This window comes from Acanthochromis polyacanthus, chromosome 9 (assembly GCF_021347895.1).
Source record: "Acanthochromis polyacanthus isolate Apoly-LR-REF ecotype Palm Island chromosome 9, KAUST_Apoly_ChrSc, whole genome shotgun sequence".
Taxonomy (NCBI): domain Eukaryota; kingdom Metazoa; phylum Chordata; class Actinopteri; family Pomacentridae; genus Acanthochromis; species Acanthochromis polyacanthus.
The window spans coordinates 28,039,831-28,061,194 of record NC_067121.1 but is presented as its reverse complement, the minus strand read 5'-3'; the positions used below and the strand labels follow the sequence as shown (position 1 = coordinate 28,061,194).

The 21,364-nt window shown below is 42.3% G+C and overlaps 2 protein-coding genes across 2 annotated transcripts in view; both read left to right on the top strand.

The window, feature by feature from the left end:
- Positions 1-1,296: 1,296 nt before the first annotated feature.
- On the top strand, positions 1,297-4,963 carry fem1a (fem-1 homolog a). Its single transcript, XM_022190743.2, has one exon. The coding sequence runs from the start codon at positions 1,490-1,492 to the stop codon at positions 3,341-3,343; it is 1,854 nt and encodes a 617-aa protein (XP_022046435.1). The 5' UTR covers positions 1,297-1,489; the 3' UTR covers positions 3,344-4,963.
- Positions 4,964-8,612: 3,649 nt separating this feature from the next.
- The window catches only part of LOC110948953 (receptor-type tyrosine-protein phosphatase S-like), a 70,318-nt gene continuing 57,566 nt past the window's right edge, over positions 8,613-21,364 (top strand). The window contains exon 1 of the mRNA XM_051953599.1: positions 8,613-8,980. The gene's annotated coding sequence lies outside the window, so the exon portion shown is untranslated. The remainder of the gene's footprint in view (positions 8,981-21,364) is intronic.

Below are 21,364 nucleotides of genomic sequence, written 5' to 3'. Positions count from 1 at the left end.
GTTCATGTTAGTTATGTGGGTTTCCCGCTTAAATCCATATAATGCTTTAACATGTATTTATTCTGTGGCAGGACCTTAAAGATGTAATAGCCCACTGGGTGGTACTTGTAACATGGTAGCATAATGAAAAAATATTTCTTTGCATCAAACACAGGACAAAGCATAGAATGCAATCACCGAAACATTGTGTTATCCTCTCTGCATTTACAGAACAGTGTAGCAGAGAAAATGCTGCCAAACAGTATGAGTAACACTGTTACTGATGGAGAATGGCTTAGCCGCCTTGTTACTAACGTGACATGGCTGCAGCAGCCTCAACCAATTACTGATGCTGTTAGCAGTAGATGATGGCAAATGCTTGTTCACAGTGCAAGAGGCATGTGCAATTCAGGTTGCTGTCATTTCAATGTGTTATTTATAGCTTTATTCAGCCTGCATGATTTAGATTCACTGACACTCATAATTTGATTTCAGGGCTGATTTGTTGTTAGTTTTCATTTAATCTAATTCAATTTAATTATTCTGTGAATAAAAGTTATACAATGAGGATAGTACACATAGTCCCAGTTACACATTACAGACTCCAACATCTCATTTGTCTTTAGCTCTGTCTGCCAGTTTTCTAGTGAGTCCAGCGAAAGAATAAATGTGTTCACCAGCATTTGTCATGTGAATTTCTACATGAAGTTCATATATCTGCTACTACTATTATTATTATTATTATTATTATTATTATAAATGCTTTTAAAAACAGAGTTTAACTTGCGCTTTGACAGACAAGTCAAAAAGGAGAATATTCAGAAAGGGAATACTACAACAGGAAGTCAGTCAGGTCAAACAGAATGAAAAGGAAATGACCAAAGAAAGGCAAAATGTGGAGCAGTATATATAAACAAAGTAAATTAAATAAAAAAAGATAAATATAAAATTGTAGTTAAAAATGCAACAAAAACCAAGTAAGAAAAATAAAATAATCAAAGAACTAAAAAATGCATAGCACGATGAAGGGAAAAATGTTATATAGCAATATTATGAATGTCACTTACATTTTTTGTATCCATGGTGACAGGACTCAATTTACCTTTTAATTATTCCTCTTCCTGAAGGTGTATTTGGTTTGTGAACCGGGCATCAGCTGGTGCTCTCTGTCTGCTATAACAAACGAACCCATCAGCTGGTAGGCCTTTAAACACGCATGCATCATGGGACATGCCGTTCGTTATCGTTTAAACGCCTCCTGTTGTTGAGACGAGAAATTACAACAAAACTACATCACCCACAATGCCTCAGTGAAATCGTAAACATAGACCTGTCAAACAACACAAACGCCATCTTGACAGCACCCTCAAAATGGCAGAAAGATGTGCGCTGGAAACCGAGTCCAAACTAAGATTCCCGTACTCTGCTATTTAAAACCAGACTCTCCAGTTTTTCCGTAAACGAGTGGTAATGGGGTTGGAGCCCAGCGAGGCAGCACAGAGCCTGTAAAATGGATATAACCACGGCGGTTTTCAACGCAGCCAGAGATGGTAAGCTGAAACTTATCCAGAAGTTGCTGAGCAACAAAACTCCTGAGGAACTGGAGGCTTTAGCCGAAGAAAAGACCCAGGGAGGAACCCCTCTGCTCATAGCCTCCCGATACGGACACCTGGAGGTCGTAGATTACCTCCTTCAACACTGTAAAGCAAATGTTGAACTCGGGGGTTCGGTTAACTTTGACGGAGAGACCATCGAGGGGGCTCCGCCGTTGTGGGCGGCTTCGGCGGCCGGTCACCTCCCGGTGGTCAAGACGCTACTGAAACACGGTGCCTCAGTGAACAATGCAACACTAACTAACTCAACGCCGCTCCGAGCTGCCTGCTTCGACGGTCACCTGGAGATCGTCCGCTACCTGGTGGAGCACAGAGCCGACATGGAGGTCGCCAACCGCCACGGCCACACCTGCCTCATGATCTCCTGCTACAAGGGCCACAAGGAGATAGCCAAGTTTCTCCTGGACCGTGGTGCTGATGTTAACCGGAAAAGCGTGAAGGGAAACACCGCCCTTCACGACTGTGCTGAGTCGGGGAGTCTGGACATCATGAAGATGCTGCTGAAGTGCAACGCCCGCATGGAGAGAGATGGCTATGGGATGACCCCGCTGCTGGCTGCAAGTGTAACAGGTCACACCAACATAGTGGAGTATCTGGCCCACCAGCCTCGCACCTCCAGGGAGGAACGCATAGATGCACTTGAGCTCCTTGGGGCTACTTTTGTGGACAAAAAACGCGATCTGTTGGGCGCGATGAGGTACTGGAGAAGGGCCATGGAGCTGAGGCAGCCAGGGGACAAAGCTGGATCCCTGGCCAAACCTCCACCCGGTCCTCCAATCCCCGCCTACGGCTGTGCACAGGAGGTGAGCACTGCAGAGGAACTTGAAGCTTTGATCACAGACCCTGATGAGATGAGGATGCAAGCCTTGTTGGTTCGTGAGCGCATCCTTGGTCCGTCTCATCCAGACACCTCTTACTACATCCGCTATAGGGGAGCTGTGTATGCTGACTCAGGCAACTTTGAACGCTGCATCAGTCTGTGGAAATATGCTTTGGACATGCAGCAAAGCAACTTGGACCCTCTCAGTCCCATGACGGCTTCCAGTTTCCTGTCCTTTGCAGAGCTCTTCTCTTTTGTTCTTCAAGACCGGGCCAAAGGCACCCTGTCAACACGCGTCACCTTCCACGATCTGATGACTGTTCTGGGGAAAAGTGTGAGGGAGGTAGAGAGAGCAGTGGCACAAAGGGACAATCCTCCAGAAGCTCCTCAGTTCACCAAAGCTCTCTCCATCATCCTCCACCTCATCTTTCTATTGGAGAAGCTTGAGTGCAGCCCAGAACAAGAGCACCAAAAGAAGCACACAGTGTACCGTTTGCTCAAGCTGAACCCCCGAGGTCGGACTGGCTTCACTCCCCTCCACATGGCTGTAGACAAAGAAACCACATCTGTAGGCCGCTACCCCGTGGGCCGCTTCCCCTCCCAGGCGGTGGCAGCGCTGCTCCTGGAGTGTGGCGCGGATGTCGATTCACGTGACAGTGAGAACAACACGCCGCTGCACATCGCTGCTAGCAACGGCTGTCCAGAGATTATGGCACTTCTTATGAAGGCGGGGGCTCATTTTGATGCTACGAATGCACAGAGGAAGACGGCCTATGAGCTGTTGGATGAGCACAGCAGCGGACACCCGGCCCTCTACCCGCTGAACTACGTCACCCTTCAGTGCCTGGCAGCACGTGCAATTGAAAGGCACAGACTGCCCTACAGAGGACTGATCTCTGAGGAGATGGAGGCTTTCATTGAACTGCACTGACTTCCACTGCTGTTCCCCTGAAGAGGCACCACTGCACTACTCTTCCACATCTTCCCCAAACTTTACTATGACCTGCCACGAACATTTTGTCTTCGCCATTCTCCTCATCTTTGTCTCCTCTTGACTTCTGCGCCACTCCTGGCTGTACCAGCCTTGTGTCAGACCAAACCATAGCAATAAACGTCCAGCCTCTGGGCTTAAGTCTCTGGCTGAGATCTGGTCAGTTATCGCTTTACTCAAACAATAAGTCACATGGATTTTTAAAGTGGTTGTTGGTTTCTGTTGCTATTTAATGCTGGGTGAAACTTCAGATTCATAGAGGCTTTAACGCATTTCCTCCCACTAAGAAGGAGTTACACTATGATGGTGGCTGTGTGGGTTTTCTGGTGGCCGAAGTGTCTGAAAGATGGGTTTTAGTATTATTACTGCAAAGCATCTGATCAAAGTAGTCAGATAACATGCATGAAAATGAAGTGTGAATATGGTAGCTCATATGTTGTTTTGCATATTCATTCAGAGAGGAAGCATTTGAGCAAACTCAACCCCCGCGGGCATTTTTTGCCTGGTTCGATTTGTTCACGTATACCATCTGCTATGTTCCTTTGATGCTGGGAAGGTGTTGAAAATACTGTGCCAAATGTTCTGTTACAGGCTGTAAACTGGTGGCAAAATGAAAAGCAATTAACTTCTTAATTATAAGCTGAAGTAATAACACAAAGATGGGATACAAAAATCCCAGCTCCAGAAGATCAGTGAGTCAGGTTTCAGACTGGGACACTATTCATCAGCCTGCAGAGCCAATACTTGAAAGACTTACATGAGACCTGGGAGGAGTGGTGTCTCTTTGACTAAGTAAAACAAACAGCTAACATTGTTTGTCTTAACACTCCTCCACACAGATGTTGAATAACCTATGCAGATTATAATACTCCAATCAGAGGCAAACTGTTTAAAGTGAAAATTTACTGCATAAACAGATTTTACATGGTGTTATTCTGCAGTTTCTTACCTTAGCATGATAAAAGGACTGGGGCTGCTTCATTGACAATAAATGGGTATCTTCTGGATTTATGAACTAAGAATGTCTTCTTAAATTTCTTCCTATGTATGAATGAACAATTTCAATCTTTAGTCCAAAGTGAGCCTGCATCTCTCTTCCCTGTTTAATGACATTAACAACTTAGATATTTATTTCGGTGTCAAAGAAGCAGCTTCAGAGGTTTGGAGGGTAACGGCAGAGCCACGGTGCTGCTGTTTGTGTCCACGAGTCACAAATGAACTCTCCAGGATCATGTGTCAGTTCTGTTTTGGAGTGAATTTTCCTTTTCTCCTCAGATGCAGCTCACAGAGATGGAACAGATGGCTCTGTGGCCATCCCTGCATCTTAGGCTTACATTAAATAGTCTCTCTTTTGTTTGTGTTGTTTTATCATGAATGTTTTATTTGCCTGTGCTAAGCACCACCAAGTTGAATGCACACTGAGAGGCTCTACAAATCGTAGACACCTTACATTCAGGCTCTGAACAGTCGCTGCCTTTCTCTCTCTCAACTGATTCATTTAACTGATGATAACAAAAGTGTGTTGAAGATACTTGAATAAAATTCAGTATCGCAACAGAATGTGCGTGCTTGTGTGTGGGTCATCTCAGCTTTCATGTGTGTTTTCTGCAGCTGCATAATTTTTCTTGACATGGTCGGAAACTAGGCTCCAAAACGGAACAGTAATATTTCTTTCCATGCTCTGATTTATTACAGTTCTTCAGCTTGAGTGCTGTTGTTTACGATGGACAGCATTAAGAGCATCATTACACATATTTAGATTGAATTGAAATGGTTGCAATTGCAGGACATAAAACTCGTACTATTTCATTACGACTGCCAGGTGCATGAACTTATCTTATTTAGATGGTGGAACACGTATTATTCTGGAGTACACATTATTAAAAAATGATCAGTGACCACTTATTGCAGCTCTTATAGCAAACACAGGCTTTCAACTACTCATATAAACTTCAGGACACTAAAATAAAGCATAACAGAAACTTGATCTTTCTGAGTCCTGCACTCTTAAAGTATAAATAGAGTGCAATTAACGTCACTGCTGCAGGGCAGTGGTAGAGACAGGGCACTTACCCTGCTAATTTTAGGGATCTTTTGCCCTAGCTTCAACTCTGAAAATGGGAATACTGTAACGCTATACAGTCAGGCAGGTTGCAGGGTGACTGGCAGAGACAGCACACAGACAACAGAGACTGCTTTATTCTGACAGGAAACACATGCAATGTTATATCACTGGAATCTTAACTTAAAATCTTTATTATCTACTAACCTGCGCTTGTTACTGAGAATGTGACAGGTGTCATGCTGGCAGAGTTAACTCCAGCTGGTAAATGGTGGTTCCAGTTCATGTGACAACATGCATCCACCGTGCTTACGTGTCATTAAACCAGAAACTGAATACTGACTGTATATAAAGAGATGATGACCTAATCCAGGGGGTCTCCTATGGCAGATCTGACCTTTCACCTCTCTGTAGAGGTTAGTAATGGTTATTAATCACGGTGTGTGTGTCATTGCAAGTTGGGTGCATTTATATAAGGATATAAAAGAAGACTACAACTGTTAATATTGGGACACATTTAAGAGAACATCTCTTATGTGTTACTTAGGTGGAAATTAAGACATCCCACTACTTCCTACTTTTCCACAGAAATTGTCTTTATTTTCATGAAGTTCCACTTATTTTTAGGAGTTTGTCTTTTTTCTCACAAAGGCTACTATAGAAAAATGTCACACCTTTGCCAGGATTCATACTTTGTGTGTTCACACTTCAAACCTCCAGTAAATGCGACATCACATAATTATAACTTCCCACTAGATGTCACTAGCAACAAAGAAAATCAATCAGACGGGAAACCTTTGTCACTTTAAGACCAGGTGAAATGCTCAAAAATTGTAGCTTTCAGTTGTTGTCAGAAATGGTGGCAGTTGGTTAGTTTTCTTGTCTTTTTCCTACAGTAACAAGCAGTCTTTGTGTCAGTGAAGAAAGAGAGGATGAGTTATTGAAAATGGCTTTTAGCAAGAGGCCAAATATACATTTGTAATGTATCTGGATGAAAGGAAATCTTGTGAAGTCAGAGTTGTCGATGCTGAGTGTCTTTGCAGGGTGTTGGATGAGGGTCAGCAGAACAGCCAGAATAAAGCTTCCTTCATGTTGTCCTGAGGTGCCATGCCAACCTCCAACACCACACTCCGACACTTCCGAATTTGCCCTTGTGGCGGTTGTTTTGTCATGTTATGTGACCTAAATAAGACCAAATCTTAAAAAAAACAAAGAGCTGTGTTAGTTTGTGTGGGCTCATTTAGGTTTAAAGGCACAGGGCTTTGTTTTCATTTTCACTTTTAACTCATATTTTCAGGCAAAATACTGCATCGATGTGGGAAACAGTCCCGGAATAAGATTTTAAATGGTTCAAAATGCCCACATATGTGGCTACATTTTACCAGTATTCTACACACTCTCCATACTGCTGTAATTTAAAATGCATTATCTACAAGCATGAATGCTTACTAATTATATGAAAGCATTACATATTTTGTGCAACAATACTACTTAGTATATGCGATCATAACCTTATGATACTTATAACCTTTTATACTTGTAGCCTTTGATAACCTTGTTAAGCTGTTTGTGTCTGATGACCTCTCCAGACATCCCATATGGTAGAGAATGTACCAAAGGAAAGTACCATTTGTGGAAAATAGACATGTTACCTTTGATGGAACCTGCCTGGACAATATGTCTGAAATAATTCCATCTGAAGGTGCTAAAACCAATATAGCATTTCTAAGAAACAACACGATATGACATTTTGCATCTGTGTCTGCATCCCTTGTTCTGTGTCTTTGCTGAAGATGCTTTCACTTCCCTGGGTTTTTCCCCACATGTGTTACTACGGATGCACATAGACAATAATGCTAAAGAATGGTATAAAATAGCTGCTACTCTCCGTCTCTTCGTACTCTCCCATAGACTGCTCTGCACTCTGTGTGATTTGTACCTTTTGAAGCTTCAAATAAATCACAGACAACTTGTGATTCTCAATAGACTTATTTCTTCGACTTGAACAACTGATAAAGAATTTTCCACAAGACTGTAAGGTAAAGTTTTGATTTTATTTCTTTTAGCTGGAAATCTCCATCCAGACGTCCTTTGTTGTAGACTGCAGACAGTCATTGTGATGCTTTCTTTCTTATTGCTGAAAATATACAGCTTTATTCATTTTGTGCAACCTTTTCATTGGGTTGGTTTCCTCAATCTATTCCATATGCCACTTAGATTTTTTTTGCTAATATGATCTTCATTAAAAGACAAACTGAGAAAATATACTTCGATCAAATTACATGGAGGAGAAATAAAATGGCATTTAAAGGGACATTTTATTTACCTCATTGATGTGAATTCACTGATATAGAGGGTATAAAATATTACACCTCTGATGATATATAACATAACTCTACTACCAACTACATTAAAAAATAATCTTAACATTGAATAAACAACCTCTACAGAATGAACATTTCTAACCTTCATGTGGGTAGATTCACTACAGGAGCTGTTTGACTGCATTAGTTTCAACTAGATGTGCCTAATAAACTGAACGCTACCTCCAGCAGCATGAACAGCAAAGTTATTATCATCCATTGTCCTCAGATGTGATTGCATTATTTACCTCCTGTGGCATTATTAATATATCCTCATGATGTCCCTCCACCAGTTGTATTTTGAGAGTGTCCAGCTATAATTTAGTGTGGGAGTTCTGCTCTGTGGGAGCTGATATGGGACTCTGACTCTGTGTTCCTGCCAACAGCTATAATTAGACACTATATTATGGGAATCTACGGGGTTTCAAGGTGCTTATCTTCATTTTAGCCCCTCGGGGAACACACTGGGAGAAAAAAAAAAAGAAAAGAAAAAAGGAAAGTCAGTCACCAATGCACAAGAGCGACCTGCCTCAGCAGTCACCTCTTTTGCACCAGTCAGCGATCCAGGAAGAGGCTTGGATGAGGAGGTGCTGTGGGGTTGGATGTTGAGCGGAGAGAGGAGGGGGAGGTAATGGGGGTAATAGGGGTGATGGGGGATACGGTTGCTATTGGAGATCTTGCCTGCATCACGTCATGTGTACGAGGGGGGGAGGGGGAGAGCTCCGGTGTGTGTGTGTATGTGTGCGGGAGAGAGAGAGAGAGAGAGAGAGAGAGGAAGGGGGAGGAGAGGAGAGGCAGTGAAAGGAGGAGGGCATTAAGGAAAGAAGGCAGGGGAGTATCAATGACATCAACCAGCAGTATCTGAGGCCGCCCGACTAGCAATGCTCTCCCGACAAAAGGGCTGAGCAGCAGCCTGCGTTATCCGCTGCACTCCCGAGAGGTCGGTCGGCGGCGTTGGACGGCGGCCGGAGGTTGGGAACTGCCGGCGATGTGCGTGCATGCGTCCTCCTGCACAAAGGCAGACCTTTCTCCGAGTGCTGCTGCTGCCACTGGATTACATCCATCCTTGCTGTTTCCAAGGAAGCTTCCAGCTGCAAATCCACCCACATGAATCTCCCAGACAGTAAAGAAGACGGAGCACTTCCTACCAAGGTAACCAGCAGCAGCATCCCGCATCCTCTCACACTTCGCACCCCACCCACACCGCTTCATTTTGGGCACTTTTGTCGAATAGCTTCGGAAACTGAACCAGTGCCCAGACGGGGGTTTGGAATTTCATCGTTGTGTGTGTCCCAGGGGCGACGGTTTCCTTCTTTGCGTTGTGTCTCTTTCATCGCAGCATCACTTGAGACTTTGTTAGGTTAAAAAAAAAAATGACATAAGATAAAGAAGCAGCTCACCGCGGGGTTGTGCAGATCAGGCTGGTTGGCAACAGCGCTGTGAGTGCGCGTCTCCCTTCACCCCCCTCCTTATTGTTGGCTGGGCAGCGTGAGGGACCCGGGCAGACTGGCAAAGCCTTTGTTCCTCATCCACCTCGCATTTAAAGTGCTTTTTAAATGGCCTCTTCAGTGCACTTTGTAGGTATAACGAGCCTGATGTCCAGTTAGATTTTTTCAAGTATCAAAAACACACAACAAAATGCACACTGCTGAGTAAAATGATGGGGAAAAATAAATAAATGCATCCTATAGAATTTCAAAAGAGGACTCATGAAACTCTAAATCCTGCTGCCACTGTACTGTATGCCTCACTGATGCCACAGCTAGCTGAAATTTATGATAATGTCATTTCCAGCACTTTGTAAGAGGCTATCACACACACATCAGGAATCCATATGGGCTATTTTACTAATACCAGAAAGATTTTTTGCTATTGAAAGCACCAGGTGGCAAAGCGGATGGACTAATTTAGCAACACTGTTTTCTAGACAATAGAGTGGCTGCTGCATCTGCTGCTCTCGAACATTACTTAAAACAAGCCCATCTGCACATATAGGCAGAGCTTTTTCAGTCTGTAGACCTGTCATACGTCTATAATTATACGCAGAAGGATTTGCAGTTAACAAAGCCACTCACGCGCACGGGCACAGTGTAATTTAATGATACATCGATTCATCCTGACACATTTTCCGAGGGCTGTAGCTTGTTTGGAATTTAATCATGTAAACTGCAAATGCCTGTTTAAGTTTTTTATTTCTCTATTTTCCCCCTGTGTGGCCCTCTGTAAACTGGAAAATCGCACTGTCGTGGTGAATCCGAGGGAGGTCTTCCTCCTCAAACACAGATGGGAAATTTTCCCTGGGGCACTGTGCGTTTGCTGGTTATTGTTCCAGACCATTTCCACATCCCTAATTATTTTAATCAGTCATTTTTACGCATGGATTCCTCTCTTTAGTAGATCCTCTGATTTTTTTCCTGTCTTTCCAGCTTCACTCTCTGTCTAACAGAGCACACAAGGTACTCCACCTTCATGAGGGGGCCTGGGATCTAGATATTTGCGTTTTTATGACAGGGAAAAGTCATTATGTGGAAGCAGAATAATTTAACTGGCAAATTTCCTCTGTCTGTCAGTTGGAAACAGATCAAATATTCCCTTCTAAGAGTCAAGAGATGCGTGGCCCCACAGGTATTCATGCAGGCACTGTTAGGAGCCGTAGTTTATGAAATCAGTGATGGCATGTTCTCTTTAAATAGCTTTTCACAGGGTTCAACTATAGGCCTCAATGGTTTTCCGCTCCCTCCAAGCAGGCACCACTGTAAGATCCATCTAGACTTGAATATGCCAGATGACGTGTGCTCCCACTAGAGCAGCTTTGGTTTCACGTCAAAGGCCTCATTGAAGTCTTATTCCCAGATTCTCGCGGCAGCACAGCCCTAACTGCTCCGCTATCTTCTCTTTCTTCCCTGGTGGTACATGTTATGCCCATGCCTGGATTTTGTCAGGATCTCCGTGCACACTCTCCATTAGCTTCGCTTTGCACCAGTCAGCTGGAAGGCAGGAGCACATCAAGGCGTGCAACTTTGATGCTGCGAGCGTAGCCACCTGTATTACAAGCAGACAGAAACTTTGTTGTTGTCTAGACATTGATATTAATTGACCTTTTCAAAGGCTTCCAAACAGTAAGCTTTTGTCTGCTCTGCTTCCCTTCTTTTATATTCAGAGGCTGCTGAAAACAATGTATATGCTGCATGCAGAATGAAGCCTTCAAGGCCAGGCAGTGGGAATGAGATTATCAGTGCAAATGCTTTTCGATTATTAAAATATGTCTTGTTTGATATACCAGTTTTCATAAAAATCACATTTGCCTCTTCAAGCTAATTTACAGTCATTTGTATTGATTTTATAAAATATCTGGGCATTAAACCTAAAGCTTAGGATACCCCTTGTCCTGAAAGCCCCAAGGAGAAGTAGACCTTTTAATGGGTGAAAAAGGAGGAAAGCTAAGGAAGCCCAACAAGACTTGAAAAACATGTATTTTTAGATCTTATTGCCATAATAGAGATACATTATCTCTATTATGGCTGGGCATTAAATCAGCATTATGATCATACCACATGAGTGCTTTACAACATTATAGTCAAATGAGGAATTCTGAGCTAATTTTATACATAAATGTTGAAACGAGGTAGTTAAGTTTTGTAACGGGGAACACATTTAATGGCCCTTAGCATCCAGTTGAATGTATTCTGTGGGACTATACAAGCATTAGTTGCCTAATGATGTATACAGGCTTTAAAGCGGCACTCTTATGGTATTGTCATATTGATTTAAACCTTATTGACCAGCCATCACATTGCTGATATGAGAACACACGGCGAGCAGTCACATGGGAACACACACACAGTCTATTAAATGCAATCACATACTGTGTGACACAGTGTTACTCTGCGTGGAATTAATCACCACATATCACGATGCAGCGAGTAACATATGTGAACATCAAGGAGTGTTTCTTGCGTTAGACAAACATTTGCATGTGAACTTGCAGTTTGTTTGAATGTGATAATGTAGAGTTTTGTTTTTTTTGGGGGGGAAACACCATATGATCATATTATCTTGATGCAAATTTGAATTATTCAACTCAATTATTATTCAATTCATTTAAATATATTAGTGTCATTAAAGTTGCAGTCAGCTGAACGGTCTTTTTATTCCGAAAAAATGCAACTTGCTCATAATAAATAAATAAATAAACTGTAAGCAGTATGTATACAATTCTGAATCATTTTTAGGGAGTGTAATTCTACCTACCTTTTATACTAGTTTTGTCCAGTATTGCAGGATCTTATTACTGATGCCCTCCTGGGCTGAACATTATTTATAATAACTGCATAGATGATATGTAGACCTGCATAGATGAAATGTAGATAAGTCAATTACATGACCACAAAGAAGTTTAATGAATCTATTATACCTGGTGGAATCTGTGCTACAGCCTTGTAGCACAAAGACGTTTCTTTGTGTTGTTTTTGTTTTGTGGGGGATCTCTCTCGAGAGCCAGCCCCATAATTATCCCTTTTCAACCACGAGGTCATTTGCAATTATGTGTGTGTGTGTGTGTGCGTGTTGGTGCTGTGTTTGTGTGCGCTTATGAGTGAAGGCTAAGAGATAGGTTGTGACTTGACTGATGCCCTTCTCCAGATGAATCAGAGATTCTGATGTGTCAGCAGGGATGAATAATGCACACTGCTCCACTACCTCTCTCCTCTTCCTCTCTTCTCCACCTCTTGTCTTCAGTCGTTCGCCTCTCTTTTCATCACAACTGCCACATCTGAAGACATCTTCACCTTCCTCTGCTCCCCTCCCCCTTCTGCTCTCTTCCTTTATGCAAAAGAAGACTGCCGCTGCTGTAGCTGCTGCTGCTGCTGTCTCGCTGTCCTCTGGTCAACCCTGCTTCTCTGCTTCAACATCTCATTCGTCTCATCAACTTTTACAGAAGTCTAGCTTATGGACAACTTCTGCGCGTTGCAACGACGAGACACGCATTGTCTGAGCCCCTCTCTCTGCCCACGATTGTGCTGAAAATGGCCAAATGTGTTGATGTGCACAGCTCATTATCCAATCATGGGAGGAGGAAGCGCAGCCATTGACGCGAGTTGACAGTTACATCCCTGACTGACAGGAGTCATTAGGAGGGTTGGGCTGACTGACAAGATGGCTGATAAAGCAGAAGGCAAACTGACTAATCAGAACTTGGAGAAAGGGGGAGCACCGTCCACTTTGAAGTGTACATTTACCCTACAATATAATGTTCAAACAGCAGAATATTCTATTTACCTTGCCTCAAGCATTTGACAAGTCATCAGGAGAATTTTCTCGTCCTGGTGTGTGCATGGACAATGCAGGAGAGGTTGGGATGAATTAATCGGGCCTGGAATGATGCCAAAATAATACTGAGATCATAAAATAATACGACTATACTTGGGTTTGCTTTATTTGGGGAAGCCATTTAAATGCTAATGCCGGCAGCAAAACTGTAGAACTATCGTGTACAGTAATACCTTCACTAGCCAAGTCTTATCAGGGCCATTAAATCATTATGACAAGATATTATTGGGTTAGCTGGGGCTTCATAACCATGTTAGTGTATGTTAAATTTGTAGCATAGCAATGTCAGTCAACGACTATTGGATGGAAACCCAGAAAATTTAATGCAGACTTTCATGGTACCCAAAGGATGAGCCCTTGAGCCACCATAAGGTTCACATTTGTGGTCCTGGTGAAATGTTTCATAAACTGTTAGACTGCCATTTTATCCATGTTACCCTTAGGATGACATTTGAATGACTTTGGTGATCCTCATTGATTAAACCCAAAAAAAATCAATCTCTGTATGGTAACGTTACACATTTTTTTCCCATTAAAATAGTCCCATCATACCTTAATATTGACTTAGACGTAACTCAACACTGTTGCTTCCTGTTAAATGTGCAGATGTATTTAGTTTTTGCTTCTCTTCCCATCTACCCCTCCCAAACTTGCTACAGCTCAAGCACACCAGCTCACCTGAAAGACTGCTTAAACACTGTAAATGTAGTCTGCTCTACATAATGCCAAGCTGTAAAATTGGATTAGTTCAGCCATACATCAGAATTTAATTTTGAAAAAGAATAATGTTCTGTGCCTTTACAAGTTGATGGTATTAGCTGCTTAGATTTATTTCATATTGAAGTCTAAGTGATTTTGAGATGGTCACTGCAGATTCAAGGTGGAAATGCTCAACTTGCTAATTCTCTCTCAAAATGTGTATTCTAGCCTATAAACCAGCAGATAGACATGTCAACGAGGTAAAAAGAGCTTGATTTGGCTGTTTATGGAGCAATATTATTAGGTACGAATGTTAACTTGACTAACACTTTGGTTTTAACCAAATACCTGGTAAACTCTACTTGATCTCAACAAGATTCAGCTGTACTATTTTTATGACTAATTAGCAGAATAAGATGGTACACTCAACAAAGACTACATCAGAATCAGCAGGGTGTTACTTGTTAGAAAGTTCATGCTTACATTCAGCTCAAAGCACTGCTGGTAAATACAACCTCATTAGCAGTTAGCATGGCTGTGAACTTCAGAAGGTATTCATGTGAACAATTCTACATGACAATGCAGGCAATGTTTGGAAAATTTCCCAACAAATAAACCTGGTGTCTGCATGTGTAACGTATCCCAAAAAAAGTGTGTCCAATTGTAGTCAGCTCTACAAATCCAAGAAAAGAAAAAGTTCTGGCATGTTTCCACATGCCAGTGAAATAACATCTTGCATCAGTGAAACAGTTTTGCTACTTTAAAGGCCTTTACTGTGCAGGATGGAAAAGGAACGATGTCCAGGAAGCTTATGGCTCCATTCCATCATCACAACTCACAGAAAGAAAACTTAAAAGCCAGAAGATTAGACTCTCTCTGGGGTCAGTCGGAGCATTCTGCAGTCTGTGATATGTTTCTGTGTGTGCGTGCGTGCATGTGTGTGTGAATGCAGGCGGTGGGACTGGTTGACATGGCTCTTGAATGCAACCCCGCATTTGTTTGTGGCATTTCGTGATTACTCTGTCTCCACAGCACTGAGGGATGCCAGTTTGGATGAGGTATTAGCTTGACGGAGGTGAGAGTAATGGCCAGTCATTGGTGGAAAGCATCCGTGCACAAGTCTGTTACCCTTGACAAGCATTTCATCCCTTCACTTATGGAGACACACTCTCTGTCTGATTTTAGCATTGAGACAGAGAACAAATGCAGCTTTTCTACCCCATTACTCCGGTTTTCAATTCTATTCACAACTTTATCGTCCCTCAAGGAGAAATTCATTTGGCGTCACAAATCTCATCTCCATCAGGAAGTCATGCAATGGCTGGTTAGTGACAGAACTGCTAAGGCTGGTCGCCTGAGTGCCACGTAAATAGGATTTGTTCAGCAGCATACATAGCCTTAAAGATCAGTCTTGCCATTGAAATGTTGAGTTCTTGAGTTGTGAATAGTTGTGCCAGTTGTTGGTAATGAGCTTTTTCAGCTGTGTTTTTGTGCTGTGCATTGACCTTAGTTACCTTATGTAGAGTAAAATATATGATAGTGTTCTACAGACAATCCCAGTGTTTTTGTAGAACAGTCGTGAGTTAATGAGCTCTCAGTGGACGACATATCGTGTGACCGCACCAGACAGGTGATACCATGGCAGCACAAACACACAGGGGAGTGGGATCATGGGCAAACACAACAATGTGTCTCCAGGAAATTAATAAGGACCCCCCAAGGGAAGTGAACATGTTTTACATGAGCAAAGAATGAATAAAGGTTGCACCAAGATTACAGAGCACAAGGTAACAATGAAGGAGAAATGCAGACCGGTGCTTGTAAAGTCATGCAGTGTAGTGTCAGGTGTGTGTCGGTATCTGAATCATCAGCTGTGGGTTTGCAAAGAAGGACATTCATTCTATGAATCAATACAGGGAAGAATCCATTTGAAGATCGTCTATGAAGCTTACAAAATAATCTCCCCGTTGGATAATTCTGTATGAATAATCAATCAGTGTGGCATTATTAGAGAAGAGCACTGCATTATCAACAGGCTCTTTAATCTGCTTTACAGAGTTGGTTTTGCTAAACAACTGAAACATGGAGGTAAAAATGGCTGGCATGTCTCATTATTGAAGCACAATTGAAATATGATGATGGCCAGGACGATGACGTCCAGGAAGATGAAGGTGTTCTCTGTTGTCAGGGAGCCTCCGTCCTCTTCCAGGAGAAGCTCGCTAATTGGCTGCAGTGCGTCTTGGCTGGTTGTGCGTGTTTCCTGCATATGTGTGTGCTACTTGATGGACTTACTTGAACTGTATTTGGAATTTAAAGAAGACATGGTGTTGCTTATATTTGAGCTAGATGTCGGCCCTGTAATCTTAACAATTTACACAATGCCGCATCTCTCATATGTCAGAGCTGTTTAACAATTAGGGATGTACATGCAAGTGCATAAGTATGTGGACATCAGTATGTATATACAGTTCTCTCTCCCGCTAGGATAAGAGTCTGTGCCAACCTTGGATATGCTAATTGGACAGTGAGTTGACAAGGACTCAACCATCAGCCTGCGTAATGAGCCGCTACACAGAAGATCGGCTGCCTCTGAAGAAGAGGCAACGGAGAAAGGGAGCGAGGTTGCAGGAAGAAATTAGGAAATATGTTTGGGTGTTTGCGAGCTTTATGTTGTCGTTTCACTTGAGTGAACGTTGCGTAGGCGTCTATATGTGGACACGCACGCATCCGCTTCTTCTGCTGTTGTCAGATAAAAACCTTCACCTGTCAGGTGAAGCCGCAAATATGCGCAATGTTCTGGGGTTTTTTGGAAGGGAAAAGAAACAGCCGTGTTTTAGCCGGATGACAATGCAGTTTTGGCATTACCCTAAGGGATTTGAAAGAGGTTTATGAGCCTAAGGGGTTGGAAATTGACTGAGCTCATGGAGGAGCAAGTAATCCTTCAACTTATTTGAAAGCATGAAAATTGTCAAATTGAAGCTGCAAGGTTATTCGTGCAGCTGTGTGGTGAGCAGATCCTTTTTTTTAAACAAAATTTGGGACATATCAAATATACATATTTTTCGCAAATTTGTACTTCCTCTTAAATATCTTGCCTCTCTTACTTATGGTAAACATATAAAGACGTAAAGAAACAGAGAATCCGATCTGTTGGGTCCTTTGTTTTCAAAGCAATATCTCAAGGATTAAAGAAAGTATCTTAGCTTTAACATTGTTATTCTTTCATAATGTATTTCATGAAATTTTTTCTTTACACTTGAGCCAGTAACTTCCTCACTTAAAGTCATCACAAGTAGTGGATAAAAGTAGCACCTCACAAAGCAGGTGGGACTATGGCAGAGAGTAATGAATTGACCATTAGTTGTTAAAATACAGGTTGGAGAATAATGGGATTTAATTTAATGAAATGCAATCTAATACTAAATATCAAAGCAATATTTAATGGATATGTGATATTTTGTCATTTAAATGTGATGTTAGATTTACTGCCTCTTTGCTCTGGTAGCTCTGACTCTAACATCCTGTGACCAGACCAGCTTTGCTTAGGTAATAGACACTTTTTACTGCTCTGAACCCCTCCAATAATATGCCCTATATGGACTTTTATAGCATTTGGTTATACATTTGCCGCTCAGCAGGATCCAGCACATCTGTTGATTGGCCCATCCGAGGCTGCTTCATCCATTATGGGATGTTTCTTTCTGGTTTCGTTTGTCTGTGCGACCTTGGAGCCCCTTAAAGATGCGTGGGTGTACATTTGCCGCACCGTTGTTGGACTACAGCAGCCTCACTCTGTCCTAGACATGCAGAGATTGAGGTCAAAGGGAAAGTTAGTTTGGTTAGTCACGCTTCTCTCTGCACCCCTCCCTTTGTTCCTCATCACGAATCCGTGTGTTGTCTTGGCTCTGAAATGTAGTTGTGATGAACAAATCCTGCAGAACATCCAGATTTTTTTTTTCTTTTATAAATAGGGAGCAGTGATTCAACACGGAAACTGTCATAAGTCATGATCATGCTGGTATGTAATGTAATTGATGTGCAGAGGCTATTTTAGCACCGTCACTTCTAGCTGGGATTGGACAAAAGGGTCAGACACAGAGAATGTTACAGCTAATATGAAGGAAATCAAAGTGCAGATTTCAGAAAACCCATTCAGTTAGCTGTAGGTGATCAGTTAATTAAACTGTGACCTCAAGCAAAAACTCCCGCTCCCTGCTAGAGAAAGCCAGAGAGAGGGTGTCGGCAGATACAGCTTTTAAAAATTCTGTTTTCTCATAATCCAAGAGAGTTATTTTTTGATTTAGATGTCATTACTTCATTATAATGAGAAAATCACGCTGCTTTTCAAAGGAGATCACTTAATAAAGTATAAAGGGAAACTTCCCACTGGAGACACAGAGGTTTGAAAGCAGTCACACAGTGAAACCAGACTTCACAATGGATACCTGCATACGTTTGCATCAAAGAGAAAACAAAAAAATACGTGCAGTGATAGATCTTTACAATATGGAAATTAAAACCCGTCAATTGCTGCAAAGCTGTCAAGATAAATGCAGAAACAATGTCAACACTCACCTACCACACCCTAGAAAACAGATATTAAATGAAGGAATAACTGACAAATAAAAATAAATGTATCTACACTGTATTTACTATATACAGTTGTAGCCATTATTTTATTCTACCTTTACTAGTCCAAAATGAAAATAGAAACTTATTTTTAGATATGTACAAGATACTGATAGTTTCCTCGTGATTTTTCCATATTTATTTCATCTGAATTTCCACTGAGGTTTAAAACCTTTGTCGTTATACAGGAAGCAATTCATGATTTCACAACAAATACCCCATATGTAATTAAATTCAGCTATTTTCATTATCCATAAAGCTGTTGTTTTTAGGTTGATTCATCATTTGGTTTGCAATTAGTAATTTTACTCAAAGTTTAGCTTAGTGATTAATAATAAAGAAAAATGCAAATCACAATCCACCAGACTTTAGAGTGATGTCTTTTGATTCTGACCAGTAATTAAACTAAAGAAATTACTCATGGTAATGTGATTTGAATTTAAAGAAAAGTTAAAGTCAAGCTAAAGAATTACAGTAATCAGGATTAAAATGAATGAATGATGAAATAATCAGAATTCACATCAGTGGCCAAATTCTTTGACTAATTGATGATTCACTTTTGCTTTCATTTGCATACGGTTTGATTATGAAAAAATACACACAAGCATAACAGAAGATTACATATATGGGCTTTCCTTCTGTGCCTACATGTTTGGTAGGCTGTCTCCATGACTCATTTTCGCTCTCAGAAATGTGATTTAAAACTCCAGCAGCGACCTTTTTTTATACCCTCAGACCAGTGATGGAAATGGTAGCTCCTGGTTGTGAAGTGTTATTGCTACTTGTCAATATTTCCCATGATAACACTGGATGCGTGCTGCATGAGGCGTTCTTCCACAGTCCTAATTTCAGCATCCTGCAGCATTAAGCGAGACTGATAGTAGAGGTTTCCGGATCTCCGGATTCATTTATATTCAGCATCGCAGCATTTGAGTGACAGGTGTTTTTCCTTGTTCGAGAGGAACCTCAGATATTTTATTTCCACTGCTAAAAATGTAAGCAGGGCGGTGTAGCTCATGCCTGCAGTAAGCCGTGCTTCATCCTGTGCCTCTGATCCTCAGTGTGTGTGTATGTGTGTGTGTGTTCATGCATGCGAGTGTGTCTGTGGGCTGTGTGTTTAAGAGAGAGCGAAGGGAAGTGTGAGAGAGTGAGTGCCAATCTCCCCCATGATGCTTTGCCATCTGCCATGTTCGTGTGTGTGTGTGTGTGTGTGTGTGTGTGTGTGTGTGTGTGTGTGTATTTATTTGCATGTATGTGTGTATGTGGCCCTGTGGGTGCGCATGCATTTGTGAGTGTCGTTTGCCCACAGGGTCCAGGGTCATAGAGACGTGAAGTATTATCTGTCCAAGCCCCTCCTTGTATCTTGCATGGGTCCTACTCCAAATGTCTCCTCTCTAAGCCGGCCCACAAAGCCATGCATAATTCAGCGCAAGGTTATTTCTGTGCTGAAAAAGTATAAGTGTACCCTGTAATTTCAGAATCACTGGTAAAAAATGAGAACTAAGCGGACTAATTACAGTGGATGTGTTCTTTTTAATCCCCGAAAAGTTTCCAGGTGAACAGCCGCAGACTTTCCTTCCCCCTCCCTTCTATAATGTTACCAATGAATGTACATTTTAAAAGGTAATAATAACAAAGTTACTGCTGCACCACATCCTCTAAGCATCACAATACACCTGTAATTCCCCCCCCCCCCCCCCAGCATTGAGTCCAAATTAAAGGCAAAAGAAACCAAAAGAACACGGGGTTCTTATCAGGTATACTATCTCACAGCTCTAGCATGGTGCCGCAGGAAACAGATCCGGTCTTTCTATGAGTGCTCGTGGCTTGTTGTCATGGAGACAGGCCTTGTGAGACCATCTCAACCCACTTGTGGTGAAAGGCATCATGGGTAAGGTGGAAGGGGGTGGGGGTAGGGAGGGTTGGAGGGAGGGTGGGGACGAGGTGAGAAAAACAAAACATGTCATCTTCGGAGGGCCCCGGCGGAGCAGGGGCAGGTTGGATGCCACCTAAACAATGTTATTTCATCAGCCTGATGGAGCACAATAACCGGTATACATTTCACCACCTGAGCTACGGTGTCATTATCTGCCTCCCCGCAATAAATAGCACATGTATCCCCATCAATCTATCTGTCTGGCTGACCATCTGTGTTGTCACACTGAAAAGGTAATAAGACCAACCCCTGCAGTCCTCTCTCTGGATGCTGAGCCAGATGATCAGGAAGAGCAGGTTGTGATATCTCTGAGGGGGCTGTAGAAACTGTAGGTAGGCCTGAGTCATGAGAATATTCATGCTGGCACCTTTTAATTCTGCTTCCACAACAAGCAAAGCACATGGCTATTACAGGTCCGGGGAGGAGAAGCGTGTTAGATACCATTAGCGTTAAATGCCATTACCGCGAGCACAGACTTGCCCAGGCTGGCCTGGTCTTTCGCTGCCTCTGTGTATCTGTTTTGGCTTCTTCCCTCAACATTCACAGCTGTAGGATGCTCTAAGCCCTTTTGTTTGAACTGTGTCAATGGACCAGCAACAGCTGGAGCAGCCGGTGCAGGGCAGCTGGGGAGAGGAAGAGGATTTGTATACAAGTAGGGGTTAGAGTGTGTATAAAAAGAGAGGGAGATGAATGATGGGGTGTCAGGGAGGAGATGGCGTCGAGAGAGGAGAGGTTGACAAGGAAGGCGAAGAGGAAAGTGGAAAGTAGAGGGAAGGAAGGAGATGAAAGGAGAGGAGATTTCAGGAATATAGAAACTAATGCAGGAGTGAGACGAGGGTAAGATTAAGGATTAGTTAGAGGCTGTGCGACTGTAGTGGAGGTAGAGCAGACAGGGTTTTGTCAGCAGGTAAAAGACAACTGGGAGGGGCGGATAAACTGAGAAC

Excerpts from the sequence above, each read along its gene's own strand:
- fem1a (XM_022190743.2), top strand. The coding sequence starts at position 1,490 with ATGGATATAACCACGGCGGTTTTCAACGCAGCCAGAGATGGTAAGCTG.